The 27,130-nt window shown below is 62.5% G+C and overlaps 2 protein-coding genes across 8 annotated transcripts; both read right to left on the bottom strand.

Moving 5' to 3' along the window:
- Positions 1-763: 763 nt before the first annotated feature.
- Positions 764-15,734, bottom strand: CYTH1 (cytohesin 1). 7 transcript variants are annotated; one of them, XM_021534116.2, is made up of 14 exons: positions 15,655-15,734; positions 7,200-7,282; positions 6,416-6,480; positions 5,672-5,738; positions 5,375-5,493; positions 4,990-5,070; positions 4,786-4,898; positions 4,550-4,698; positions 4,343-4,454; positions 3,210-3,212; positions 1,972-2,048; positions 1,802-1,873; positions 1,337-1,491; positions 764-1,115 (listed from the first exon to the last, which is right to left on the bottom strand). In XM_021534116.2, exons 1-14 carry the CDS (start codon positions 15,680-15,682, stop codon positions 1,037-1,039), a joined length of 1,203 nt encoding a protein of 400 aa, XP_021389791.1. In that variant the 5' UTR covers positions 15,683-15,734; the 3' UTR covers positions 764-1,036. The 7 variants fall into 7 exon arrangements, with proteins under 7 accessions (XP_021389791.1, XP_021389789.3, XP_021389792.1 ...); XM_021534114.3 differs by lacking the exon at positions 15,655-15,734 and adding an exon at positions 11,774-15,071; XM_021534117.3 differs by lacking the exon at positions 15,655-15,734 and adding an exon at positions 9,623-9,749.
- Positions 15,735-16,405: 671 nt separating this feature from the next.
- USP36 (ubiquitin specific peptidase 36) lies at positions 16,406-26,846 on the bottom strand. The gene is made up of 20 exons (XM_077787450.1): positions 26,544-26,846; positions 25,901-26,190; positions 25,614-25,831; positions 24,828-24,938; positions 24,458-24,560; positions 23,779-23,846; positions 23,308-23,378; positions 22,873-22,955; positions 22,429-22,549; positions 22,025-22,165; positions 21,594-21,694; positions 21,240-21,378; positions 20,373-21,032; positions 19,672-19,775; positions 18,565-19,074; positions 18,185-18,327; positions 17,615-17,779; positions 17,231-17,346; positions 17,023-17,155; positions 16,406-16,938 (listed from the first exon to the last, which is right to left on the bottom strand). The coding sequence occupies exons 1-19, from the start codon at positions 26,844-26,846 to the stop codon at positions 17,024-17,026; spliced, it is 3,579 nt and encodes a 1,192-aa protein (XP_077643576.1). The 3' UTR covers positions 16,406-16,938; position 17,023.
- Between the last annotated feature and the right edge of the window lie 284 nt (positions 26,847-27,130).

The raw sequence follows: 27,130 nt of genomic DNA, 5'->3' as shown, positions 1-27,130 counted from the left end.
GAGCACAGGAGGCAAAGGGAAGCATGGTGCAAGTATTTATTTGCAGCTGATCTTCAGCACTAGTTTACAAGGCCATGGCAAATTTAAAAAAAAAAAAAAAAAAAGGTTAGAATAAAAAATCCTGCCCACCCGCCCCACTCCTGTGAGGCCTCTGCACTGAACCACCCACATACAAAATAATCTACAAGAAGAAAACTATACAGGAGTATTTACACCTCTGATAAATAGACTAATACTGATCCAGGCGCCAGACCGTGCGTGGGGATGAGGACAGGACAAGACACAGGCGATTGTGAGGCAGAGAGGTGGGGCCACAGCCCCCACCCAGCCAGATCCCCCCCAGCAGCCATCCCGAAGGCAGGATCCACCATGGCACCGTGCCACGACACAAGGACGTGCTGGGGCAATGCCACCAAGTGCTGCCAAATCCCAGCCACAGCTCCCACAGCTGGGTAAGGGCACATCTCTGCCCTGTGTGGCACCACTGCTCCTCAACAGTCCCTGCCCTTCGTCCCTCCTGTGTCTGTGGGACCATTCCAGTGCAGGGGGTGGCTGGGAGGGTCCAAGACAGCAGTGTGGGGACGCCTAAGACAGACCCAGCCCGCTACAACGAGGGCCAGGAGCTGTATCTCTGCAGGGCCCCCCTGGGGCTGACACCCTGCACCCCAGCACCTGTGGCACCCCAAAACTGCCAGCAGCACACCAGCAGCTGCTCGCCCTCCTGATGAACACCCCAAGGGGAGACCCAGTGCCGTGTGGCCAGAGGCAGGGAGGGTGCCCGTGGTGCTGAGGCCAGGGCTCCCAGGGGTGCTCTGCTCCAGCTTGAGCCTGTGAAGATGCTGTCTGGTGATGAGGCAGTGATGGGGGGCCAGAGTCACTGAGATGCCCGTGCCCCTTCCCTCCCCCCACAGTAAAGAAATGGCTAAGCTGAAGCTGGGCCCTGGGCCTCAAGGGCCAGCATGCAGCGTGGCCCCCAGCCCACATGCCCCCATGACAGGGGGTCACTTGGGCTGGCCTCGCAGGGCCAGTCTGGCTGCTAGTGCCTCTTGGTGGAGGAGACCTTCTTCTTCCTGGCAGCCAGCATCTCATAGAAGGGGTCCCGGCTGATGGCTGCCCTGGCAGTGGAACAAGGACTGGGTCAGGCCAAACTGCTGCAGTGTGGGTGCCACCTGCCTGGCCTGGCCTTGGGCAGATCCCTTTACATCCCTGGGAAAGCTTTCTTCCCCCATCCTTGCAGGATGCCCTGGGAAGCACTGTTCCCTTTGAGGACAGCAGGCAGGTCCCTGCTGTGCCCCTGCCCAGTGCCATGCCCCCACATGCTCCTCCAAGCACTCACTTGATGCACTTGATCCACTCCTCCTTCTCCTCAGGCGTGGGGGCAGAGATGCGATACACGGTGTGGTTCCCCTCCACCACACGCCCATCTGCCTCTGTCTTGCAGGCCTTGATCACCTGGTCCTTGTTGTCAGGGATATAGAGCTCAAAGCAGTTCTGGGAGGGAGAGACCGCTCAGACTCAGCCCCCATTTCCAAAGGGGACCCCAGAATGGGAGGGAAAAAGCAGAGCCATGCAGCCCTGGCACAGCCACCCCAGCATGGCAGAGAGGGACAGACACACCACGATTGCCACCCCCTGGCCCTGCATGTGCCCCTGTGGTGACCAGTCCCTTTGATGAAGGCAGTGACTGCCCTGGGGCCCCTTGCCACTCCTGGAGACATCTCGGTGCTGCAAAACCTCTCAGCTTTTCCTGCCCAAGCCAAAGCTGCCCCCAAACCCCACAGGACACTGCCACAGCACTCACGGGCTTCTTTGAGTCCTCCACCTCACGGATGCTCAGGTTCTCCAGGGGGATGATGCCACGGGGCTCCTTATCCTGGTGTGCCCAAGCAGATGTTTAGCTGTGGGGTGGGACACCCCCAGTCCAGCCCCTGCCCTGCCCCAGCTCAGCTCACGCTGCAGGAGCCCACTCACCGTTGTGTACTCAAAGTAGTAAAGGCAGTTGTCAGTCAGGATGAACCAGCGCCGCTTCCACGTCTTCACCCTGCCTCCTGGGAGCAGAGAGGGCCAGTCGGGCACGGCCCAGCCGAGCAGGGCCGGGCACAGAGCGGCTCCAGCAGCGCGGGCCCGGGCGCACACACAGAGCCAAGCAGAGCCAGGCAGCGGCGGGCAGCAGCAGCAGGCAGCGCACACCGCACCGACCAGAGCAGGAAGCGCACGGATGAGGATGGAGGCAAGGGTGGGATTGCCGGGCTGGGAGCGCTGGCCGCTCCCAGCCAAACACAGATTCAGCACAGCTAGAGGAAACTGCGGCCAGGCAGCTCCCTGGCAGGACACAGGGGCTTTCTGTCCACACTGACCATGGTCCCGCTCGTCCTGGACCCCGGGCAAGGCAGGACCCAAGGCCACAACTGAGCTCCACAGCTGCCAGCACAGTGGGAGAAGCTGCCCTGCTCCCCCTCCCGGGCCCAGCTCCCCTCCAGCGCAGCCACTGCAGCAGTGCTGAATGCAGGACGAGCACCCACCCTTGCAGGCTGGATCCAGCACGGACACCAGGAGCCACAGTGTATCCTGGGAGTCCTGCGTATCTCCTTCCCCTGCCAGGAAGGCCCTATGACCCCTACTCCCCTGTGCCAGCTAGCAGCCCACCCCTGTCCCTGCCCCAGAGCAGTTCTGAGGGCCAGAACCAATGCTCCCCAACACCTTGGGGTGCAGGCACTGGAGCAGTGCTGGTGCCTCATGGGGACTGCTGTGAGCCCTTAGCACAGCACAGGGCACCACACAGATGGATCCAGTTCCTGCCACTTGGCACACCCTAACCACCCGTGCAGAGGCTGGGGCCCCTCCTGAGGAGACCCCAAACCTGTCCCCATCCCTTGTGTCACCAGAGGCAAGGACCCACTGGCCAAGCTGAGCTGTCTGCGGACATGGTGGTGCACAGCTGGGCAGGTGCCAAGGTGCCACTGCGGCCCTGTCCTCCCCCAGGGTTGCAGAGGAGGCCACAGGCCTTGGGGAATGTGTGGCATTGGCAGGGCTGGCACCCCATGTCCCTGCCTGGAGGTGGAGAGGGGCTGTCCTGCAGCAGGCGAAGTCCCCGGGCATGTGTGGTTAGCAGCAACAGCAGCAGCAATGAGACTCATCACCAGCAATTAAAAACGCAAAGGAAACGAAGCCCCAGCAGTGTGAGCAGAGCAGGGAAGAGGGGTACGTACCTCCTGGAGTTGGGGGCAAGGAAAGGAAGAGCCAAAATCATGGAAACATATAAATGAGGGAGAAAAGAAAATTAAAATAAAAGGGAAAAAAAAAAAAAAAAAAAAAAAAAGAGGAACCCCAAAGCCCCCCTTGCCCTGCGGGTCAGTGGGGCTGGGCTGCAGCGGGAAGCTGTGAGGGGTTGGGCCAGCGGCAGGGCTGTGGGGACTTGACTGCCCTGGCTCACTGTGGCTCTGTGGGATGGGGCTCCTTGGCTGCTGGGCATAGGGCCTGGCTCCCTCCACCCCATGGCTGACCAGCAGGGTCCTTCCCTGCCCCTCAAGACAACTGGAGTCCACGGCCACTTTGCTGCCTCTCCACCACCCCATTGGTGGTGCCAACCTGAACCTGGTGCGCAGGGCCCCTCCAGGGATGGGAGAGCCTGGGGCTGTCCTGTGTTCCCCCACCCCAGGGCAGGGAGCAGGCAGTTCTTGCTCTCCCCTCCCAGGGGGTTGGCCATGTATCAGGAGTTCTGACCCCATCCAGAACCCTGGGGAAACACCTACTGGACCTCGATCCTGCCAACACCCATTCCCCTCGCTAGACCCGGGTGGAAGATTCCCCAGAGGTGCCAAGAAGAGAAGCCACAGGAGCCAGGGCGCGGAGGGCTCCGGCTGCGGAGCTGGGCGGTGCAGCAGGGATGCCATGCATGCTGCCTGCATGTGGAGCCGGGATGCAGAGGTGATAATGCCGTGGGAAGGTGAGGCAGGGGCTTGTCTGTGGTACGGAGGTGGGATGCACGCAGCCTAGGGCAGCTCACTGCTTGCTCCCAGGGGCCTGCTCCACACCCGGCTGTGACTTGGTGACCTGAAGGGCCTCGAGCTCTGCACCCCAGGGGCTTGCCCAACCTAGAGGCAGAATCCCCCAGAACACCCACCCAGCCACTCTGCAGGGCCTCATCAGCTCTGAGTCTGCTCCTGCTGCCCAGCCAAGGGAAAATGGAGGGCTGGATGTACAGATGCCTTTCCTGTGAAGGCTATGCCTGTCTCTGTAGCCTCCTCATGCTCTGAAGAGCCAGGCCAGCAGGAGAAGTGTGGGAAGCCCAGGGGCATTGCACCCTGGTGACAGCCTGCCCTCCCTTGCTGCTGGCACTCACCGAGCTTCAGGAGCCAGCCCTCCCGGTCAGGGTTGAAAAAAGTGTGGGTAAGGTCATTGCCATCATCCTCAGGGATTTTGAAGGGCTCATTCTTGATGCTCTCGTACAGATTCTGGTACAAAGACATGGAATCAGCTCTCCTTTGCCCTGCAGCCCCATGGTGGGCCCTGCTGTGGGCCAGCTTTGCAGCCTGGCCCTGGCCCTCACCTGGAGCAGCTCCTCCGGCAGGTCTCCCCCGTCATTGATGCCGCGGTTCATGGCGATGAATCGCTCTGCCGTGGGCTTGTCCTTCACGTTGGGATTGTGCAGGCTTGTGTTCAGCATGATGATGGCAAAGGACAGCACGTAACAGGTGTCTGCAGGGACAGAGGGGAAAGTCAGCTGTGGGGCAGGATGATACCAGGGGCACTCTGGGACAGGTGTTGTCTGGGACAGGCGCTCACCTGTGGACTGGAAGACACCGGGGTTGCACTGGCAGTACCGCTGGGCAAAGGCCTCCATCATCCGGTCAATCTTCTGTGCCTCCCCTGGCAGCCGGAAGCTCCACAGGAACTGCCTGTGGAGAGTGAGCTGTGCTGCTGATTTGGGGGCTCCATGATCCCCACCACCCTCAATGGGCCACGCTCAGCTGCCAGCCCCTTACTCACCGCAAGGCCTGCACAAGGTTGAGGTCAGTGAATTCGTGCAGCTCCACAAAGGCATGCAGGACTTGGATGTTGAACTCATCCCTTTGGGAACAAAGCCAGAGCACGAGGGATGCATGATCAGCAATCCTGTGATGGCTGAGTGGCTCCACTGTCCCTCCCCTTCTCCAGATTCTACTCATTCACAGAGGAAAGCTGCAGCTATTTCCTGCTTGATTCCTGGTCTGGTCTGCACAAATCAGCCACTTGCAAGTGCCAGCCATGAACTGAATACTCCCAGCACCCTGGGTACCATCAGTGAGCTGCCCTGTGAGCTCAGATCTGCAGTGTCCCATCTCTCAGGTGGCAGGAGCCCAGAACACCCCCAGGAAACCCAAGCCCAGTGCACCTCTCGCCCAGGTAGTCGCCGATGGCTGTCTTGTTGAGGCCCTCTCCCTTGTACAGGAACTGAGCAATGTCCTCGCACGTGTTCTTCAGCAGGTCGTTCTCGATCAGGAACTGGATACCCTGGAGGGGTGCAAGAGCGGTGCTTGGGGATCTGTGGCTGCCCCCACCAGCCTGCTCCCTGACCACTAGTCCCCGCCCTGGCTGCTGGCTCTGCCTCAGTCACAGCAACCTGGACTGGGAGGTGGTAGAGCTGTGCACTCCCCCAGAGGCAGGTAACCAGCCCTGCTCCCCACAGTACCTTCTTGGGATCCATGTTGAACTTCTTCCTGCCCATCGCCACCTGCTTGTTCCTCTGCATGTTTTTCCTGCAAGGCATGAAGAGCTCTGAGCACCCAGCAGGGCCCCACTGCCTCTGTGCAGCCCCTGGGGCAGTGCAATGTGGGGAGGGTCAGCCTGGCCTGAGGGGATCCAGGCCCCCATGCTAGACCCACAGAGGACAAAGTCAACATACTGCTCCGTGTCTGCTCCACGCAGTGGCCTGGGGCTGCTCTCAGTCTGCCAGGCCCTGGAACAGAGTGGAGCTGCCACCCCGTGTCCTTGGGGTCACCCTGACCAGAGGGGTGCAAGCACAGCACCTGTCAGGTCACCCAGACACAGGCAGGCTTGGGCAAGCTGGCTGTGGCAGGGCTCTGGGGAGAGCAGTGGGGCTGGCAGAAGGGGACAGTCTTCATGCCCCAGTGGATAATTGGGAATGATGCTGAGAGTCGGCTCCCACCGGCTGCTGGGAACCCCCTAATCCTGGCTGGCACTGACTGCACCAGCTCAGAATAACAAAGCTCACCAGTGGCTGTGGCCAGACAGAGGGGCTGGGGCTTGGAAAAATAGACCTGGGAGCAGCAGATCATGCTGGAATCCTGCTCCCAGGAGCTCAGAGTGCCTGGGAAAGCTGCTCACACCAGCACTCGTGGGCCAGGGCTCAGCTGCCCTCGGCTCCTGCACAGTGTAGGCAAGCCCAAGGGGGCTCTGTGGTGCTGGGACTCACCTCTCCTCTGTGGAGCCCAGGTTCTCGATCTCATTCGTCACTTCTGCTATCTCATCCTTCAGGCGCTGTGGGGAGAGGGGGCACTGAGACAAAAAGGTGCCTCCCCCACAAACCCTCTAGCCTGCAGCCCTGGAGACAACCCCACTCCCCTAAGAGGCCCCACAGCCCCTCCTTCCTTCCGTCCCTTCTTCCACCCACCCCCGAGCACTGCCCAGGGGCTGAACCAGCTCAGAGGGCACAGGCAGTGGGGCTGGCTGCCCCCCACTGCTAATCCCTGCAGCACTGCTGCGCTCCCAGCATGCAGGAAGGAAGAGATTCAGAGGTTAACAAAATACCCCTAATCCCTTCAGATCATGCCCAGCATATGGCAGTAATTAGCCTCTGCTGCCTTAATCAGGGACACGACTGACGGTGTCCCAGATGAGCCCTGACCTCACAGGCACTTGCCAGGGCAGTGGCCTGGCCCAGAGACATGGTCCCTGCTCGTGCCAGGCAGGGGCTGGCACAGACTGGCACAACTGCATAGCCTAGAGCTCTGCAGGGTACAAGGAAAAGGCATGGCTGCTTTGGCAGGGCAGGGATGGCTGGCTGCCACCTGGGACCACATCTCAGATGAGACCCTGTCCCCAGAGCCCCTCAGAGGAAGAGCTGTGGAGCAGCAGCACTAGGGATCCCGGATGGGGCTCCAGGGACCCGGCCAGTGGTACAGGCAAGGACATTGTCCCCTGCCAGCCACATGGCTGTCTCTGGGACAGGGGATTGTGTGGGCCCCTTGGCATCGCACCTGTATGTCAGCCAGCAGCTCCTGCTTTCGGCGGCGGATGTTCTCCAGCTCCTGGCACTCCGCTGGGGTCAGGTCACTGGGCACTGAGCAGAGACACAATCAGGTCAGCATGTGTGGTCCTGGTAATCAGACTCCTGGCACAGCCCCTGCTCCCAGCCAGCAGCTGTGGGCCTGGGTGGAGGCAGGATGTGGAGGTGCTGGGTGGCAGGAGGAGCTGGGCTGGAGAGCAGTGTCCCCAGCCCCACACAGAGGCTAAGTGGCACCAGTGGCATGAAAGGAATTTGAGGGCAAGGGCATCTGCTCCTTCAAACTGTGGCAGCTGCAGAGTGAGAACCCACACGGGCCCCCCCATCACCTCCAGCACTGCTTATGCCAGCCCTGCTGCCCCAGCCAGGTTGGTGTGGGTACCCATTCTGCTCCCCATGACTGGGTAGCTCTCCTGTGCCCCGCAGCACAGGCTTCACACGACCTGCAGCCCTTCAGGCTGTTCTGCTGCACCAGGTCAGCCCCAAACATAAACCAGCTCCTGGCCACCCTTGCAGCTCCCTCTACAATGCATTCACTATTCTGGGGCAGAGCCTGGAGATGTGGCACCCTCCAGACAAACCTCACCTGCACACCATGACATCTACACCTTCCTGTCACCTTGGGGAGCCAGACACCTCCAACACCATTGCCCAGGGACACCACATGGTCCCCTTGCGCCAGGAACATTCTTAGCACTCCTTGGCATGTGACCTCCTTGCTTCACGGTGACAAGGTGAACATTCTTGTTCCCTCCAGTCCCCAAGGTCACTGGCTCCTTCAAGAGTGCTCCCAGCCCTCCTACTATGCTCATGTCTCCCAGCTCTGCCAGTGGGTCCTGTGCGTTGCACCAAGGTCACATGCAAGGACAAACAGCTAGCAAAACACCTTCCCTCCAGAGCACTGTCCCCAAGGGAGGTGGCAGCAGGATTTGCCTGCTCAGCTCTTGTGTCACCTCCATCTCCTGCCCTGGGGTGCTGAGAACAGGCATCTATAGGGCTGTCACCATCCTCCCCTGCGCCAAGCATTACCCCCTCACTCACTGAGGTCCCATGTGCCACCACATACACAGCCACTGCTGTCACCAGCCTAGACTCACCAGAGCGTCCCCAGCGTAGTCACTGCCCCATGCCAGTGCCCAAAGACTCCATGTGCCTTTGGACCAGCCCGGTCCTCAACTGTGCATCGATTCTCCCCGCACTGCCGCTGCCTCAGTAGGAGCTCCCTGGATGATGGCCACCCTGCACCCTGAATCTCTGAGCTCAGCACTTCCCCAGCTCTGCTCTGGGTCTGATGAGCTTCCTCCTTCACAACCCCTTGTTGCCAAGGCTGAAGCGCCTCAGCTTGCAACACCGTCCTTCAGACACGCCAACGCTTCCCAATACTCTCAGTCTCCCATGTCGGGAAGCCTGAGCCAGACAGGTCAGCTCGTGGCACCAGGTTAAAAGTTACTTACAGTACCAGAGCTGTGTTAATGCATCCCAGCACCTTCCGCACGTCCCAGCGCCATTCTCACCATTCCCAGCGCCATTCTCACCATTCCCACCGGCACCAGCCCCCACTGCCAGGCCCCCAGGGCACGCAGCAAGTCCAGGCTCGAAGCAGGAGGGATGAGCTGCGTCACACCTGCTCATCAGACACAGAAACCCCCAAATCCCTGGGCTGCTGCGTGTGCCAGGACCCTCCTGCCTAGCTGCAGGACCCTCTTGTCCAGCTGCCAGACCCCCCGGCCCGGCCGTAGGGAAAGCCAAATTCATGCCAGGCCTCAGGCAAGCCTTCAGCTCTGCCTCTTCCTGCGCACCTGGGAGAGGACAGGGGATCCAGCCGGGGTCCCGGTGGCCCCGGGATAGGCGTGGTGCAGGATGAGACGCTGCAGGCAGCCGGGACGGCAGGGCTGTTCCAGAGCCCCGGAAGGTCCCTCCCCGGCGGAGGCTGAGCACTCGTGACAAGCAGCTCAGCCATGTCAGCAGCAGCCAGAGGAAGAGAAACCCCAGACGCAGGAGCTTTTCTGGGGAAGGAAGGCGGCATTAACCCTTCCCTGGCTCTGCACAGCATCTGCCCTGGAGAGCCCCAGCGAGCCTGGCCGCAGGCAGAGCAGTGCCGGGGGACGGGAGGTTGGAACAGACACTTCCCTGGCTTCAGCCTGGCACAGAAGTCGCACAGGGACTGACCGCACTGCAGGATCCCAGCATGGCTGGGCCTCCCCACCAGCAGGATGCTGCCCCGGGGAAGCAGGACCTGTCCGTGGGGCTCAGCGGGGCCAGCTCAGCCCCATGCCCAGAGCACAGCCCCGCGCCGCAGGGCCCTGCTGGCCTCGCCCTCCGTCCTAGCGCTGCCCCAGGGCAGCCACGAGCACCCGGCCAGCCTCGCCCGGCCCCCCGCGCCCCGGCCCGGCTCACCGCTGCCCTCTGCCCTGAGCACCATCGTGCCAGGGCCCTCGCCGGCCGTGCCCGAGCTGCCGGGGCGCTGAGCGGTGCTGCCGTGCCGGGTGCGGACACCTGCAGCCTCGGTGCTTCCGCGGTGACTCAGGGTCCCCGTACCAATGAGCTCCGGGCCTCTCGGGCGTCATCCCGGCCTCGCCGGGAGCCAGCACCACCCTGTTCCTGCCGCCGTGAGCCAGAGCCGCCAGCACCTTAACTCCTGTGCTGCCGGCTGGCTGGGAAATGGGCGCCAGCGCCCTGCTCCCCCTCCTTGGCTCAGGGCCGGGGGACGCCACGTGCTGGGGTCCCAGCCAGGCAGGCCCTGGGCTGCCCGGCCCTTCCTTCCTCGGAGCCTGCCAGGACACCCGGCCCGGCACGTCCTGAGCTCACTGCACAGCGCCGGGGTCCTCTCCCTTCCCCTCCACATGCTGGGCCCCCACAGGCCAGCAGACCCCCAGCCCTGCAGCTCCTGTCTCAGCCAGACCCCTCTGCTGCAGGTCCAGGTCCTGTGCTGGCCGTGGGGACCGCTGGTGCCCGCTCACCTCCGTAGGCATCTCCCACAGCTGGCTGGGACAGGAACTGGAACCAGTCCCCATGGGATGTTGTTCCCCACTGTCTTGCCCCTTGCTATGGGGTGTCTGTAGGGACCCCACTGTTCTGTGCAGGACTCCTGTGTGGCAAGACCAAGTGCTGTGGGGCTGTGCCTGCAGTGGGAGTGACCCCAGCACGTCCCTGTCCTTATGCCTGTGCCTGGAGAGGCCACATCAGCTTTGGCTACCTTGAATCAGCTAAATCCCACTCAGCAGCACGAGATGGAGACACAGCACCCAGAATGCCCGCTATGGAGTAAGGGGAGGGTGGGCTTCAGAAGCCTCGGGGTGTCCTTCAGCCCCCTGAGCTACAGCAGCAGCCAGTCCTGCTGCTGGCCCATGCTGTACCACACCAGAGGGGCAACAGCAAGAGCCCTGGGGTCAGGCAGGCCATGGGGATGAGTCCAGGGTCTCTGCGTGCTGCTGTGGGTGCCGCTACTACCCACGGTGCCCCTTGGTGGGGTCTCATGGGGCCCCCAGAAACATCCTGCTTGTCTCCTCATACCACATCCTGTTTTCACCATGTGCACACCCTGGGTTGCGTCAGCTCCATCCTTCCCCACCAACAGCTGAGGTGCATCAGGAGGAGGGTTTGGGGACCAACAGCTCCAGGACAGGCCCTCCTAGGCTGCCAGACCCTGTGCTCAGGACACTCTCCTCCTTATGCGCAGCCCTGCCCAACACCCCATTAGCCCCGCTTCCCTGAGTCAGAGCCCATCAAAGAACTCACTTCACAGCCACTACCTCACTCCCAGTGGCTCAAGGTTCCAACATTCCCATGCACAGACCCCCAGCCACCAGCATGGTGAGCACTGGCTCAGCCATGTCTACAGAGACTGTGCATGTGCAAGGAATGCAGCCAGGCAGGCACCTCACCTGCTCCAGCACTGCTTATGGTGCCTGCCAGGCCTTGAGAGGAGCAGAGCCCAGCTCAGCCACAGGGCTGGCTGAGGAGGTCCCACAACTCCCTGTCCCACTGTGCAGCTCCCCAGTCCCACAGCTGGGCAGGAGCCAGCAGACAGCAGCAGGTCACACAGGTGGCTGACCTTCAGCATACCCACAGCATGGCAGGACTGGGCTTTCCCACACAGAATTCCCTTTGGAGAGTGCCACCCTGCCCTCTATAGCCACAGGCACTTGATGTGATGAGGGTGATCGAGCGCTCACACATCCTCTGGGGCAAGTCAGGGTAGAGGGGCTGGGGCGGGACCTGCCATGGCCATGCTGCACCGCCCGTGACCTCCCAGCTGCCACTGCTGGCTCCCCAACACTCCCATCCTAGCACGGAACCAGCTCCAGCGAAGGGCAATGCCAGGCCTGGTGCCTGTCCATCCTGCAGGGGCTCGGTGCTTGCAGAGGCCCAAGCCTGGGAAGGCCGGCAGAAGAAGGAGACAGTGAGACGGTGAGGACACTCTGTGCTGCTTTCAGCAGGAGCCATATGGAGCCAGAGCCATATGGAGCCGGAGCCATGGGCACCGCCATGTCTGCTGGGGGATGGGAACCCCGCGGCACAGAGGGGAGGGGGGCACGCAGTGCCTACCTGCCTTGGCAGCCACGGAGGGGCAGAGGAATGCCTGGAAACTGGAGGCGCAGAGCTCGCTGACTGTCCCCATGCTGCGGGGGTCCCACGCAGGATGCCACCAGCTCCGAGAGGGCAATGCAGGGACAGGCAGAGATCAGGCAGGAGCACACAGAAGCCAGCCAGGTGTGTGTGGCCAAGCAATGGGCTCCCCAGTACTAGACAGGTAGCCAGTTCCTAGGGCCGCTCCCCAGTGCCTGGGGCAGGGTGCAAGCAGGAGAGTCGGAGCAGTCCCAGTTCTGTCTGGAGCTGGCTCTGGTAGGGGAGCTCCAGCCGCAGGAGCCCACGCGCCAGCCCCAGCCAATCCCCGCCGCACCAGCACACCAGTCCGTGCCACCGCCGGAGCCACAGCGGGCGGCTTAAAGCCACTTGGAGGACACGGAGTTTCAGAACTTCCCAGCAGCCCCCCTGCCCAGGCTGCCTGCCCCCCGGCAGCTCCTTTGCCCCCGCGGGGGGCCAGCAGCAGTGTATTTTTAGAGTGGTTTTATCCCTCCGTATTAGAGCATTAAGCATCAGGAGCTGGCGGTCGCATAGCAACGAGCGCCGCATGAGGAAGGTGCACCCAGAGAAGCGCGGCGGTGCGAGCGTGGGGGTGCCACCACGGCCCCCGCTCCCCAGCCTGACCCAGCCCGACAGGCTCAGCCAGCCCTGTGCGCCAGCACGAGCAGACACCAAGCCCCGCTCATGCCCCAGAGGTACTGCCCACTCTGCCGCGGCCCTGGTGTGTGGGGGGCTCCTGCAGCAGGAATCAGGGGTCATGCCCCAGGATCTCAGGCTGGGGGGCAGCTCTGGAGCTGAGGAAATGAGCAACTCTCCCACCCCACAGGCGCTGAGCGAACCCCAAACCGGACTGACAGCTCCTTTCCTCAAAGCAGGAGCGATCTTGAGCACAGGGCATGGCCGTGAGTAACAAACCCCAGGGCCTGTCAGGGCAGGAGCAGCCCAACAGCTCCGCTCACCCGCCCCTGCATCCACTGGGATCGCTGAGCCAGGAGTAACTTGAGTAGGGCAGGCAGAAGCCCAGACCGGGCAGGCAGTGGGGAAGGGCACCCTGGCAGGCAGGAGCAGTTCCTGATCCCAGGAGCAGTGTGACTGAAGAGAGGAGGAGAGAGTGGAGAAGGGCAGCTGACAGGACTGTGAGAGCAGCCAGGCACTTGCTGATGTGACTGACCTTCTGCTTTCAACACCACTTCCCCTTTCCCAAGGGCCAGAGCAGCAGTTACCACATCACCAGAAGGCAAAAGGGCAAGCCAAGGGAGCTGGGGACACAGAGGAGGCTGAGCTGTGCACGTGCTGTACAGGTGCCTGCCTGGGCCTGGACTGGCACTGGAGAAACACCAGTGTGACACAGGCATGTGGGTGCTGCGACTGGGATGGGGTAGGGCCAGGTGGCATCTCCCACAAAGAGTGACCTGGATGCCTGGCTGGGTCCTTGCACCCTGTCCAGGCAAGGTGGGGTGTTTACAAACCATAGCTACAGCCCTGACATGACTGCAAGTGTCAGCAGCAGGGCTCACTGTTCTCTGCTCCAAACACCTCAGGAGAGGAACTGGGCAACTGCCTCTACCCAAGCCCCTGGCTCTGCTCTCTAAGCCTGGTGCTACCCCAGCACTGTCTTTGCTTGTGACCTGGGAGTCCATCCCTGAGTTCTGTGGAAGAGTTGCTCCCCAAGCTGGGCCCAGCAACTTGCCTAGGCTGACTCCACACTGTGCAAAGGAAGCACTGGGGCATCAGCAGCAGCTCCCCCAGGAGTGTTCCCTGGTGTCCAGGAATATGCCGTGGTCCCAGGATGGGACAGCCAAACCTGTACCAAAGGGCTGCCAGCACCCACTGGCAAAACAGGACTTTACAGGCTGGTGGCAAGGAGAGCAGTGACTACCTGGGTAAGGACCCCCTCAGCCAGCCTTCTGCAGACCTGTCACCCCACCCTCCTGGGGATCCCCCACACCTTGTACAGCCCACCCTGCCATCACACACCCATCCTGTCCCAGACAATAAGGCCCCCCAGGCACAAGCTGCTTTGCTGGAGGCTGCATCAACCCCACTTAGAGAAATCCCTTAATCCCTAGGCCAGAGTGAGCAGTAATCCCTTGGGTGCAGTGGGATTACCAGCACTGCCCAATCCCCATCTCCCTGGGGCCAGCCTGAGCCATGACAGGGCCCAGCTCAGGACACAGTGCTAGGACAGGACTGTGCTCCCCACATCCTCTCACCGGTGCTGCAGCTTGGCAAGGCAGGAGCAGCCAGGATGGTTCTCTGCCAGGATACCTCTTCCCCACAGTCCAGAGGCATTTGAGTCACACCACTGCTCTCGGTCAGTTCCGCTCTGGGATGGGTTCAGTTTTGCTGCTGTCCCCACGGGGAGATGCTGGGAAGGGGGTGGGAGTGCAGCCCCACGCCCTGGCAGGAGCAGGGAGAGCACACATCTGTGCTGCCAGCTGCTCACCTTGGGATTTGCTCTCTGCCGAGGCAGACTGAAAAGAGGCTGAAGAGGGGCCATGAGCCATGGGGCAGACACTGGCGTCAGCACAATGCCACCAGAAAGAGACTCCGCGTCGGCTCCCACCATGCTACAGCCTCGGCAGAATGTCCTTGGCTAAACCATGCTTATGGGCTTCAGGGCAGCTGTGGGTTGTGCTGCCCCCAGCACAGGAACAGTGGTGGGGGCTGGAGGCGGCGGTGCACTCCCTGTGGCTTCCGCCACAGAGTGAGCGGGACATTTCTAATGCTGAGATATGACCCGGGATGTCTTCCAGGTGATTCCAGGAAGCACTGGGAGGCTGTTGGCAGAACCGATCCCCACAGCGCTCTCCTGCTAATGGGTTGTATCGGACAACACCCGAGCCAGGCCGCAGCTGCCAGCACCTTCCTTATCTTACACAGTGAAGTCCTTGCAGCCGAGCACTGTCACTTCTGGGGTGGAACAGCAGCTCCTAATCGGCCGCACAGCTGGGCAGGAAACCGGCCGTGAACCGGCACTGCCGGCAGTAGCATTTTGCTGGCACCAGCTGCTCCCAGGAAGAATGGTCACCAGCACGGCTCCAGCACTGGGGCCATTGCCCGAGATTTCACCCAGACTCCAGTCTCCCCTCAGCAAAGGCCCTCCTCAAGAAAAACCACCTGCCGACACACGGGAACCTGCCCGGGAGAGATCAGGCACAGGCAGGGTCTCCCTGTCCAGTCCCGGTCCTCAGCACCGGGAGGGAAGGTACGCTCTGCGGGCACGGAGGGCAGAAGGAAGTGGGAGGAGAATGTACGGGCATGAGAAGGGAGACCTTGCACCCCCTGAGCCGCCGCGGCCCGCCCTGGGAGCGGGTCCAGGGCACACACCGGGAGCTCCCGAACCGGGGGCTGTGACATTCAGCAGGCACCATCGAGGCCAAGCCGCCCTGAGCTCTGCGGGGCCGGGACTCGGCAGTGCCGTGGGAGCACCGGAGCGAAGTGCGAGCGGCCGACGGAAGGCGTGCGGGCAGCGGGCCACGGAGCTCCCGCGGCAGTGGCGGCGCTCCGCGGGCCCGGGGAGGGCGGCCCCGCGCCGCGCCCGCCCCCCGCGCTGCCGCCGGGCACCAGGTGCCAGTTCCGCCCGGCGCTTCCTCCGCCGCCGCCCGCACGATGCCGCCAGGGCCGCTCTGTCACTTGCGGACGCAGGTCCCGCCGCCGCCAAATCCCCGCCCGTCCCGGAGCCACCGCCCCCGGTCCTGCACCTGGCAGCGGCCCGGCCCAAACGCGCCCCGCCCGGGAGAGTAGCCACCGCCCAGCGGGGACTACAGACTGCCCCGGCGCCTCGTCCCGGGCCAGGCGGGTGTCCCAGAGCCCCCCGCCCGCCCCCGGCCCGCACTGACCGCAGCCGCCGCCCTCCTCCTCCTCCATCCCGCCGCCGCCGCTCCGGCCCCGCCCGCGTGACGAGCGCGCCACGGCCGGCACCACGTGACCCGGGCGGGGCGGAGCCTCGCCGGCCCCGCCCCCTGCCGCCCGTCCCGGTGCCCCCGGCCCGCCCCGGTGATCCCCCAACCCCGCCCCGGTGAAACCCCCAACCCCGCCCCGGTGATCCCCCAACCCCGCCCCGGTGATCCCCCCAACCCCGTCCCGGTGCCCCCGGCCCGCCCCGGTGATCCCCCAACCCCGCCCCGGTGAAACCCCCAACCCCGCCCCGGTGATCCCCCCAACCCCGTCCCGGTGCCCCCGGCCCGCCCCGGTGAAACCCCCAACCCCGCCCCGGTGAAACCCCCAACCCCGCCCCGGTGATCCCCCCAACCCCGTCCCGGTGCCCCCGGCCCGCCCCGGTGAAACCCCCAACCCCGCCCCGGTGAAACCCCCAACCCCGCCCCGGTGATCCCCCCAACCCCGTCCCGGTGCCCCCGGCCCGCCCTGGTGAAACCCCCAACCCCGTCCCGGTGATCCCCCCCACAACCCCGCCCCGGTGATCCCCCCCCCAACCCCGTCCCGGTGAAATCCCCAACCCCACCCCAGTGATCCCCCCCAACCCCGTCCCGGTGATCCCCCCCCAACTCCGCCCCGGTGATCCCCCCAACCCCGTCCCGGTGAGCCCGCCCCGCTGCTTGCCCCTCGCCATCGCCGCCTATCATGACCGAGTGACAAAGACCGGGATTTATTCAATTCCATCCTTCAATGCCCGTAGCCACGGCGGCAGCACTCCGGCCCCGAAGGGATCCCCCGGTGCCCCCGCGCCAGCGCGGGGCCGGGCCGACAGGGGGCCGGGGGAGGCTTTCCATGCAGCTTGTGCAGGGGAGGGGGGTCATGGAGTGAGGGGAGTAGGGGAAGATGAGGGTCGGTGACGCTGGGAAGAGGAGGCACAGCAGCTCGGAGTGACAGGGATGGGCTTGAGGCACTTGCCACGAGCCCCCGCAGGGGTGGGCTGGGGCCTGAGGGGAAGAGGCACGGAGAAGCTGATGAGGCGCCCGGCCGAGGCAGGTTGGAGGGAAGGCAGAGTGGGCAGGCTCCTCTGCAGCTGGAAAGCAGCTCGCCGAAGGAAAAGGCACAACGCCAGGGCTGCGGCTGTATTCCCTCCCCTCTGAGTGTGCTCCACCAACAGCTCCCAGGACAGCGCTGCCCTTGGTCCTTGACCTGGGACTGCTCCCTGAGCAGTTGGGGATGCAGATCTCAACCTGTGAGGCAAAGAGCCCTGTCAGACCCCACCAGGCTGCTACCTCATCAGCCCCCAGGCTCACTGTGCCCCCCGGGTCACTCACCTTAGAGCCGGTGGCCCAGGCTGGCCATCTTGGCAGGATGTGACATCAACCAGAAGTTGCGCTTGTTCTGCAACTTCTGGAATGGATTTGAGTCTCTCCTCCGCTCCTGCTTCATCTTCTTAATTTTCTTTACCTGTGCAGAGGAGGAGTGTGCTCAGGTCAGACTGCAGAGGCCCTAGCCTCCCACCTGGCCCAGGCCAGCACCCACCTTTCCTTTGTCAAATTCCTGGTCCCAGTCATCGATGACGGTCTTGCTTTGGGCCAGTGCTGTGTCCCGAATTGCATCCTGGCTCACGGCCGAAATCTCACCCTGCCAGGTCAAGACTACAGAGCGGTGGAGTCAGAAGGACCAGGCTGTGCCACGCTGCACCTGGCCCCGCCCCAGGCCCAAGGCTGGAGCCCCTCGCTGCCCACCCTGTACCAGCCCCGTGGCCGGGTGTACCTGCCTGCTTCCAGGAGCACCCCTGCCTGCACTGGGGTGGGGGGAGCTCAGGCCCTGCAGAGCTGAGGGGACTCTGCCCCCATCCAGGCCTTAGGGCAGGGGGGCTCCATGCTGTTTGCCCACCCACATACCCACATGACCCTGGATTACCTTGCTTGCCATAAGCCCTGTCCAAGGAATTCTGGAGCAGCTTGTCCACCACGCTGGACTCCTGGCCCTCAGGGGCTGTGCCAGCCCAACTGCTGGCCATAGGGCTCAGGGCAGCCAGAGAGAGCCTCTCATCCCCAGTCTGGCTGTCGCTGGGATGTGCTGCCACTGTGGAAATAAGCACGGTGAGGATGAGCCAGGGGGAGCAAGGGCAGCTACCATGTCCCTCCCTCTCCAAAGCAGATCTCATCCCAGGAAACACCATTTGGACAGACAAGGTCCTGATGGCTGAGGGTGTCTGGGCACACAAATGCCTGTCCTGGGGGTCAGTCAAGGGGCCTGTTCCCACCTCCTCTTCCAGGGCATGTGCAAAGGCTCCAGGGCTGTCCCCCAGGAGCAGCAGGCAGGCCTGGGACAGGGCAGCCCAGGCCAGGGAGCAGGACACAGACACTGCCAGGCAGCTGCGGGACCAGCAAGCACTGGGGGTGGTACAGTAGTGCTCCAAGGGGGCTCCTGGGCAGACAAGCCACTGGCCTGACACTGCCAGGCACCAGACAGGGCACAGGGTCACACCTGGGGTAGTGGCAGTGGCGGTGGGAACAGTATCGGCAGCCAGGCTGCTGAGGCTTTCCATCCACTTGCGTTTGCGGTGCTTGTGCTCTCCAGCCTCCACACTCTGATGTGTCTTACAGGGCTCTGGTTCTCTTGTCCTGGAGCTGGGGAAGGCAGCAGGGTCAGCTCACACCAGCCAGACCACAGCAGGAGAGCCTGAGCTTCCAACAGAGCAATAGGGCAGAGACACCCGTGCTGCACCCAGGGAGAAGTGAACCCACCCACAGCAAACAGGTGCTTCAGCTGGATGCATGCTGAGGTGCATCCTACCTGCAGAAAGATGAGAAGCCCCTGACTCAGGGAGCCTGACCTCAGGCTCTCACATGCCCCTCGTCCCTCACCTGTCCGAAAGCAGCATCCCAGAGCTGCACTCTTCTGTCTTCTTCAAAAGCCTGTCTTTGCTTCTATTCTTCTTTTTCTTCTTCTTCCTCTTGAGGGGTAAAGTTGGCTCCATGCCCAGGCCAGTACTGGGCTCTGGCACATGTTGCTTGGGCCCACTCTTCATGTCCTGACAGACCAGGTCATGGCTGAGACCCTCACTGGCCACCTCCTTCCCCATGACAGCCACAAAGTCCCCTGGAGAGGCAACTTTCTTCTTGGGAGGCCTGGTGTCTTTATCAGTGAAGTCCTTCTGAGGGTCAGTGCTTTCTTTCTTGGGGAGCCTGGAGTCTTTGCCCTTGAAGACCTCTGGAGAAATAACTCTCTCCTTCTTGGGAGGACTGGAGACTTCATCCATGCCCTTCACAGCCACAGCACAAGGGCTCCTGTCTGCGCTACGATGCTTCCTCTTCCGACGCTTCTTTTTGAAGGAACCCTCTGGTTCCTCCTGGCCAGATCCTGTCTCCCTGCTGCTACAAAGAAGGTGGTGTGAAGTGTGGGCAGTGGAACCATGGGTCAGCAGGGAGGCCGGGTGCTGAGCAGGCAAGTTGAGCACGAAACTGAAGGCAGACTTTTCAGGATTGGGAAGTTAAAGAGCAGATGAGGACAGGCTGAAGGACAGGAGAAGAGGCTGATCCAAAAGCCTGGATGCCCCTCTCTTCCTCCCTCCCCTGAGGTGCAGAAGCACAACACCCAACTGCTGCCATCTTGGCCACGAAATGGGAATCAGAGGCTACTCTGCAAGCACTCACAGGTCCCACAGCAGACCAGGAAAGAGTGGGTGCTGCTGCAGCACATGCTGGTGGTGAAGACAACAAGGGACACCCAGAGCAAGATCTAGACCAGGCTGGTGCCTCCTGATCCCATGGGACATTAGTATGGGGTCAGGGCCTGCAAAGCTCCCTCCCACTCTGTGCTGAAGTCACCTCTTCTCAGATCTGGAGCAAGCCCTGCCAGCCCTGGAGAACAGAAAAGCTGGCTGCAAGGCCACACAGATACCCCATGGAGCACCCAAGGTTGTCAGTGGCCTTCCAGCCATGTAGGGGCCTGTGAGCAATGGCACTGCTTACCTGGACTTTCCCAGAGGCCTAGGAGTACAGTCAGGATGGGTGGTGGCTGAGGGCTGGCACTGTGCTTGGTGATCACTCATGCTCACCTTCTGAGAGGGTTTGCCTTGCAGTTATTGGCATAAATAAAAACTTGATGGTCTAACACCAAGGTTTCCATGAGCCAAGAGAAAAAGGGGAGCCCAGAGAAAGGGGAGGAGAACAGACACAGAGAGGGGCAGGGAAGTGGGGGGTGGGAGAATCGGAAGTGTGTTCAGTTAGAAAAACAAAGAAAAAAAGGAAGGACAGATGTTTAAAGACCTGGAACCCCAGTACACCCTCCTAAGCCCACTCACTGCCTGTGGAGGAGGCAGCCCCACCCCCTCCTGCTCGGCATCACCCCCTGCCATTAGCCCCAGAGGACAGGCGACATCAAGAAGGTGCCAAGGCCCTCCCAATGCAGAGACTGGCACAGTCACCCCTCTGTCCCAGGCAAGGGGGCAGAAGCCACCCCCTTCATCACTCAGGGTTGTGGACAACAGCAAGACCCGCTCCCATACCCTGACCCAGAGAGGGGGGAGAGCAGCCACCACAGCCCTTGGTTAGGAGCTGGGGTGCTCTCCCCACCCACACCTGGTCAGCAGGTGCCTGGCAGGAGGCCTACACAACTTGTTTAGAAGGCACAGGTTGTCGGCCAGAGTCTCTGGGCAGAATCTCAGACTCACCTTTTTGGCTGAGAGCACTGGTTTCCTGGCCAGCAGTGGTGCTGTGGTGCTGCCCCACTTCAGCACGGCACTGCCCAGTGGGGAGGGTGTCACAGGGGCTGTCCCAGAGCTTTTGGGGGCAGCCAGGTCAGAGTCTTTAGAGACAGCCAGCTTGGTGCCAGGGCCAGCAGGGAGGTGGGGGCCAGAGTCCCTTCCCTGAGAGTTACAGAAGCTGCTGGAATTGCTCTTGGCCCTGTGGTTCTCCTTGGCCAGCTGCCCTACTGCGCTGGAACTTTTCTTCAGGGTCCTGGCCATCGCCCCACAGACACTGGGCTCCTGGCTGGACTTCAGCAGCTTGGATGAGGTAGGTGGCTTCTCACTGTCTGAACCCTGTGGGGGCAGCCCTGCTTTGGCTCTGCACATGGTGCTGGTGGCATGGAAGCCTGCACTGGGCATGCCAGGAGTCTGTGGCTTCTTGGGCCTCTGGACTGTGTCACAGCCCAGCAGTGTGGCCTCGTGGGTGGCTTTGTGGGGCAGTTTGGATGATGGGGTCTGAAAGGGTAGCTTTGACAGAGCAATTCCATTTGTCAGCTTTGACCCCATGCCAGGAGAGCTGCGGGCAACAAGGACTCCAACATCTCCAGGGCCTGGCAGTCGCTTCCCCAGCAGCTTGTCTTGTTTCTAGACAAGGAGAAAGAGAAGTTCAGTGAAGAGAGTCAATGAGCCACAGACACAGTGATACCGCCCTCCCCATGCCCAGCCAAGAACCCAGGTTCAGCAGGATCTCTCCTGCACAACACCCTCCCACTCATCCACCTCCCAGCATGGCTGCAGCCCCCAGTGCCTGTGGAGCAGCAGCTCCTGCAAGCGCCAACCCTCAGGACTCACCGGGCCCATCGGTGGCACACACAGGGTCCCGTTAATCTCAGGTTTCTTCACTGGTTTGGAGTCACTGGCAGTGCAGCTGGGCGGGCTGAAGGCAGCTGTGGCCATGGGCCCTGCTGAGCTCTTCCTGGGGCTGCCCAGCCTGGGAAAGGCAAAGTGCAGGACTCAGCCGTGGGGATGTGGATGAGCAGTAGACACATGTCAGGAAGGGGAGCAGGAGGAGGTAAGGTGCTACAGCAAACCATGACAAGGGGCTGGACCACCTCCTGCCACCCCCCACCCTAAGCCAGCACACACACAGGGGCCTTGGGGCTGCTTGGCGGGGGTAGGGGGCCAGGAGGCACAGGGTGCTCTTACCTCAGGTAGAACAGCACATAGGCCTGCTGGTTGAGAACCACCTTGATGTTGCTGGGGTGGACCTCATGGTCATTCATTCGATACCACTGCCCATTGCTGGCCTGTGGAAGAACATGGAGCATGGTCAGGCTGTGTCCAAAAAAGGGGTCAGGCTCTGGCCAGGGACTCTCCTGGCCTGCAGAGCAGCAGGAACAGCACCCATCATCAGAGCACCTCTCCCCAAAACCCACAGATGGCCCAGGGGCAGGCCAAGGAGCTCTGTCAGGGCAGACCTTCACGCTTCCTGCAGCAGACCACAGTTTGCGCCCCATGTCCAGTGCTCCACACCAGCCACCCTGCCAAGCAGCCTCCTTTCTGCACCCTGAAGGGATCCACAAGTACCTCCCAGGCCCTAGCCCAGACAGGCTCCCAAGGGAGCATCCCAGGCTCACCTTCACGTAGCAGAAGTAGTGCCCTGCGTTGCAGCTGTACCCAGAGTGTACCAGCACTGCATAGAGTCCATACGTGATGGGATCGCCCTTGGGCTCGGACATGAAAGGCCGGATGTCCAAGAACTCCGGGTATCCCACGTCCTGTGGAAAGATGTCTCAGGAGTTGGCATGGCTTTCTTGCCAGAGCAAGAGCAGCTCTGCTGTGCTACGAGTCCCATCTCTCGAGGGAGGGGACATGCTCTCCCCAGCCATAGAGTGTGGCGAGGAAGAACCCAGGATGAAATTTCCCTACTGGGAACAGTGAGGAATGGTTGCAGGACTGCACCAGGACCACCTCCCACTCTGCTCTGGGGCAGGACCTTGGGCCAGGACACAGCCCTGGCTGTGGATCACTGAGCATTCACCTTGGTTATTTTCCTTCCACCTGAGGAGCTGCAACTGCCAAAGCGTTTCAGTGAAATTGTGAGAACGTTGGAGGCTCGGTGGATGGTGAAACGTTTGCTGGCCAACACTTTCTTCCTGCACCTGCCCAGGAAAGCTCAAGCTATTCCAGCTGTTCCAACGTCAGAGGGCTGCCTGCCCTGGGCACCCAGCAATGGCAAACCCGATGGGAATGGTGCTTCTGGCACCAGGCACTGCTTCAGACACCTCCCCATGGCTATGCCCGCAGGCCCAGGTCCTCCTTTGAAGACAAGGGAGCTGAGCAGCAGCAGGCTTCATCACAAGCTTCCATGGCCCTGCACCTCATGGTTTAGCCACGCAGCAGGCACAGAAGCCCTCTCACATTGTGGCAGCCTTCCCAGAGCACACCCGTGGACCCCATTATGCCCCCAGCACCCCACACTCACATGCTGCACCTGTAAGCGTTGTCCCCACCCAGCTGCTCTGGCTTGACAAACAGCTCCAAGGCCCGCACAATGTTTGCGGCTCGCTGCAAGGACAGGGTGGAGGTCAGGGCACGTGGGGCCTGCCCACAGCACAGCCCCGCTCCCTGCAGAGGTGCTGGCCCCAGGAGAGAGCACACAGCACAGGGCTGCAGGCTGCCCCACAGTCCTGAGCCTGCCCCTGGCACAGCGTGGTGCCTGCTCTTCCCCACAGCACTGCCGAGCCTGCACAGAGGGGTCACGGCTCACTTTCAGGCAACAGGCACTGCTCTGTGAGACAGGGAAGGAGGAGCAACAGCAGGAGCTACTTCCCTCCTGCCAGCACTGTCTGCAGGTTAAGAAGCCTCAGAGCAGGAACATTCCTCTCAAGAGCAAAGACCCCCAACCCCACAGCAGTACCTCAACCTCCAGTGTCATGTCCAAGAAAGGGTCATAGGTATCCGAGACAGTCTTGCACTCCAAGCATTTCACTGCAAAAGGAAGAGCCATGGGCACACCCTGGCACAACACCAGCACCTGCCACACCCCAGCACGGCACAGACAGCTGCAGTGTCCCCCAGTCCAGGTCTGGGCTCTAGGATGTCAGCACCAGGACTGACAGCTTTGCAGGGAGAAGGGCTGGCACATCCACTATGTGCTGGGGAAGAAGGTGTTGCCAGACAGCTGGGAACATGGCTCCTTTTGCTGATGGCAGTGAGCTACAGACCCCACAGCTTGGGCCCCACAGTCAATGGCTTTTCCCATTGCCACACCAGGGGTCATGACCCACAAGTGCTGCGGGACTGACCGACTGCAGCTCTGAATAAGTTAAACATGTAAGCCATTTTCCCAAAGGGTTTTACTGCCCAGGCCCAGACTGCTGGTACTCACCACGGGACCGCAGGTAACCACCAAAGATCTGGTGAACCAGAGTTGTGGCCTGGGTCTGGCGATCCAACCTACAGAGAGACAGCAGCACCATATCTCACACTGCAGCAGCCAGCCCTGTCGGACCAGTCAGGACAGCCCCCCTCCACGTGCTGGTCAGTGGCCGGGCTGTGGAGCCCCAGGGGAGGTGGGAAGTCACAGTCCCTGCCAGACTGCTCTCCCTGTGTCACAGCTGAGGGGTGGCACCAGGCTCCAACACACACCTTCCTCTCCAGAACACTGAAGCTCCTGGCTGGAGCTCAGAGCAAAGGCAGTGCTTCCCAGGACAAAGGGCTGGGGGGAAGCTGCCCTTCCACAGCCACAGAGTTGCGGCTAAACTAGCAAGTAGGCCTGTATCCCTCAGCAACTGGCATGCAACTCCAGCCTGTAGCAGCCTCAGGATTTGGGGGCAGGACTGCAGCTGTGCTGAGGTAGAGGAGTCAGAAGAAGATGAACAACAGCCCAGAGTCTTGTCCCTGAGGGGCAGAGAGTTGGACCCCACACCCGAGGCCCCTGGAGTCAGAACCTCCCCATAATAAGGCTGACCTGGGGCACATGTTCACTCCACAGTCCACTCCCGTGAGTGCAGGGGACCAGCAAGGGAACAGCAAAGAGCAGTGATGGGCCATCAGGCCCCACATACTTGGTGTAGCCATTCAGGCAGGCCTTCTGCATGGCATCGATGGTGTAACGCAGGAACTCGTGTGCATCCTCCTGCCTACCGAAGCGCAAGTTATGGGAAATCTCTGCAAGAGAGAGAGAGGACTCAGCATGTGCTGTAACAGATGCCATCCCTCCCTGCCTTCCCTGGGGCAAGAACTCCCTGGTTTGAGTCCCCTCAGCCCAAACCAGACATCAGACTCATGTCACAGAGGAAGACCCTGGCAGCCCAAGAAGTCTCCAGGCACTCCAAGGCTCCATGAGTCATCTCAGTGGAGCCGTTTCCCAAAACATGCCCCAATCCCAATAGTTCTGCTCCCACATTAGTCATGGTGGGGGGCAGCCCTCCTTACTCTTGAGGTCTCGGATGATGGAGAGTGGCTTTATTGCATTTCCACTGTTGGCAAAAGTCTGAATCATGTGGTTCTGCATAGTGCACATCATGCAGAAGCTTCCGTGGGCACCTGGAGCAGGAGAGACAACATGATGCTGAGGACAAAACCAGGAGAGATGGAGGCAGGACAGGGATCTCTGGTCCAGTACAGCCACATTCAGTTTTCCCTATGAGCTTGATGGGGATCAGCCCATTCTGGCAAAGCCCATCACAGGACCAGCCACGGTGGCTGCCCATAAGAGACAGCGTTCACACTGATAGAAAACAGGTCCCAGGTAAGCACTGGACAAGCCCATAGCTTGGCCCTGAGGGGCAGATCCCGTCGGCAGTCCTATGGACCGGGCTGCAAGGCCTGTGTGTTCTCTGTGGTGACAGCTCACAGCAGTGCCTGCCACGCTGCTCTTTTGCACTCCCCACAGTAAGGGGCTATTCAGGACCCCCCAGCTGAGCCCCCAAGAAGCCGGTAGGCCCCATTGGGCCCATCTTAGTCCTGGCTACACCCAGCAGAGACAAAGATGCCAAGCTTGGGAACGTTGCTATCTACGGCCAGGAAAAAGTGAGCAGGACCCAGGAACAGCCTCTTGACAGAGAAACAAGCAGAAAGGAACAGGGCAGGGAAGGTGCATCCTAATATCTGCACTCCCTCACTAGAGCCAGGCACACAGGTGCTGAGCGCAGCACTGTGAGCAGGTCAGGCAGATGCTGCTCGTCCCTCCCGGCCCCCTGAACCGGGGTCCCCACTCACAGGTGCGTCCGTGCTCCCGGGAGAGCAGGTAGTTGGTGAGTGGCGGCGTGTAGGTCAGGCACTGCAGCGCCGAGTTCAGGAAGCAGGTGTTGCCCAGGTTACTCAGCCCGGCGCCCACACGGTGAACCCGCTCCCACTTCATGGAGAGGCTCTGGGGTGGGAAGAGCACCTTCTGCGGCGTGGGGATCCCGTCACCCGCGGCCCTCGGCAGGGCATGGCTGTGTCCTGCGGGGAGCAGCGAGTCAGCCGGGGGCAGGAGCACGGAGGGGTCCCTTCACCCTCTCCACTTACCGGGGGGCTTCTGCCGCTCCGGAAGGGTGCCGGTGATGCCGAGGGGGCGGCCGAGGACCTCGGCCCCGATGTGCTCGTACTTGTCCCGCAGGTGCTCCAGCTGCCCGGCCAAGCCGCGGCGGGCGGGCGCGAACTCGATGCGCTGCTGCAGCACGGAGCGGGCGGCGGCGGCCAGCGGCCGGCCCAGCTCCGCCGCCGCCTCCCGCCGCGCCGGCTCCAGCGCCTGCCGCAGCTTCTCCGCGATCATCGCCGTGGGCGGCCGGCTCGGCGGGCCCGGCGGCCGCGGCTGCACAGAGGGCGGAAAGGGGTGGCTGAGCGGGGGGCCCTGGCCCGGCAAGGCCTGTCCTGTCCCGCTGCGCTCCGGCTCTCAGAGCAACCGGCCGCCGCCACGGCCCTCTCGGCGCGTCCCTCGGCCACCACGGGCACCGCAAACCCCCCGCCGCCACCCGCGACCCCGACCGCCGCCTCGGCCCCACCGCCGCCAAATGCGGCCCGGCCGCTCCCGGCGCTCCGCTCCCCACGGGCGGCCCCGCCGGCAGGGCAGAGGAGCGCGGCGGGACGGGGCGCAGGCCCCGGCGTCCCCGGGCCCGTCCCGCCCGGTCCCGGCAGCGCTCACCATCCGGGTCCCGCCGCACGCACGTGTCGCCACTCCGCCACTCGCCCGCCGCCGGCACAAACTCCTTCCGCGCCGGCCCCGCGGGGCGGCTCGCTCGGCGCAGCCCGGGGACGCGGGCGCTCCGCCCCTTGTTGGGAAGAGCCAAAGGAGACACGAGCTCCGCCCGCCCGCTGCGAGTCCCGGCGCGGACGGAGGCAGGACGGGGCTGCCGAGGCTAAGGCGGCCGGTAACGCCGCGGCCACAGCGGACGGTCCCACGAGGGGACGTTTCCACCCGGGACGGGCCACCATGCGGTACCCCGACCCCGCCCTCGTCCCTTGAGTCATAGTCCCGCCCCGGTCCCGGTCCCGTCGGATCCCGCCCGCATCCGGGGGTGGGCCCGCCTCAGCTCTTCCCCTCCCTGTCTCATTCCATTCCCTCCGGCCCCGCGTGGTTCGCTTCTCTCCGCCGCTGAGGAGGGCCGGGGGGGTCCCGGCCGAGCCGCCGCAGGTCCGAACCGGAGCAGCGGTCCTGCCCCTCTTCCCCCTTGAGCTCCCGGCACGGACCCTCTGCGGGTACCGAGGCGGCTCCAGCGCCGGACGAGGAGACGGAAATCACGGCACAGGGACGA

The sequence above is a fragment of the Lonchura striata genome, chromosome 19 (assembly GCF_046129695.1).
Source record: "Lonchura striata isolate bLonStr1 chromosome 19, bLonStr1.mat, whole genome shotgun sequence".
Taxonomy (NCBI): domain Eukaryota; kingdom Metazoa; phylum Chordata; class Aves; order Passeriformes; family Estrildidae; genus Lonchura; species Lonchura striata.
This window is presented reverse-complemented; position numbering and strand designations above follow the sequence as displayed.

Bases quoted from the DNA above. Each gene is read 5' to 3' on its own strand.
- CYTH1 (XM_021534114.3), bottom strand. From the start codon at position 11,846: ATGGGGACAGTCAGCGAGCTCTGCGCCTCCAGTTTCCAGGCATTCCTC. The intron at 6,481-7,199 runs GTGCGATGCCAA...CTCTCCCCACAG, and splicing joins AGCTGCTGGCTGACATACAG to CGCCTGAAGGATGAGATAGC. The intron at 5,494-5,671 runs GTACTGTGGGGA...GCACCCCTCCAG, and splicing joins TCAACATGGATCCCAAGAAG to GGTATCCAGTTCCTGATCGA.
- USP36 (XM_077787450.1), bottom strand. From the start codon at position 26,846: ATGACTCAAGGGACGAGGGCGGGGTCGGGGTACCGCATGGTGGCCCGT. The intron at 22,550-22,872 runs GTGAGTGTGGGG...TTTCCTGGGCAG, and splicing joins AACGCTTACAGGTGCAGCAT to GTGCAGGAAGAAAGTGTTGG. The intron at 21,695-22,024 runs GTGAGCCTGGGA...GTTCTTCCACAG, and splicing joins ACTACTTCTGCTACGTGAAG to GCCAGCAATGGGCAGTGGTA.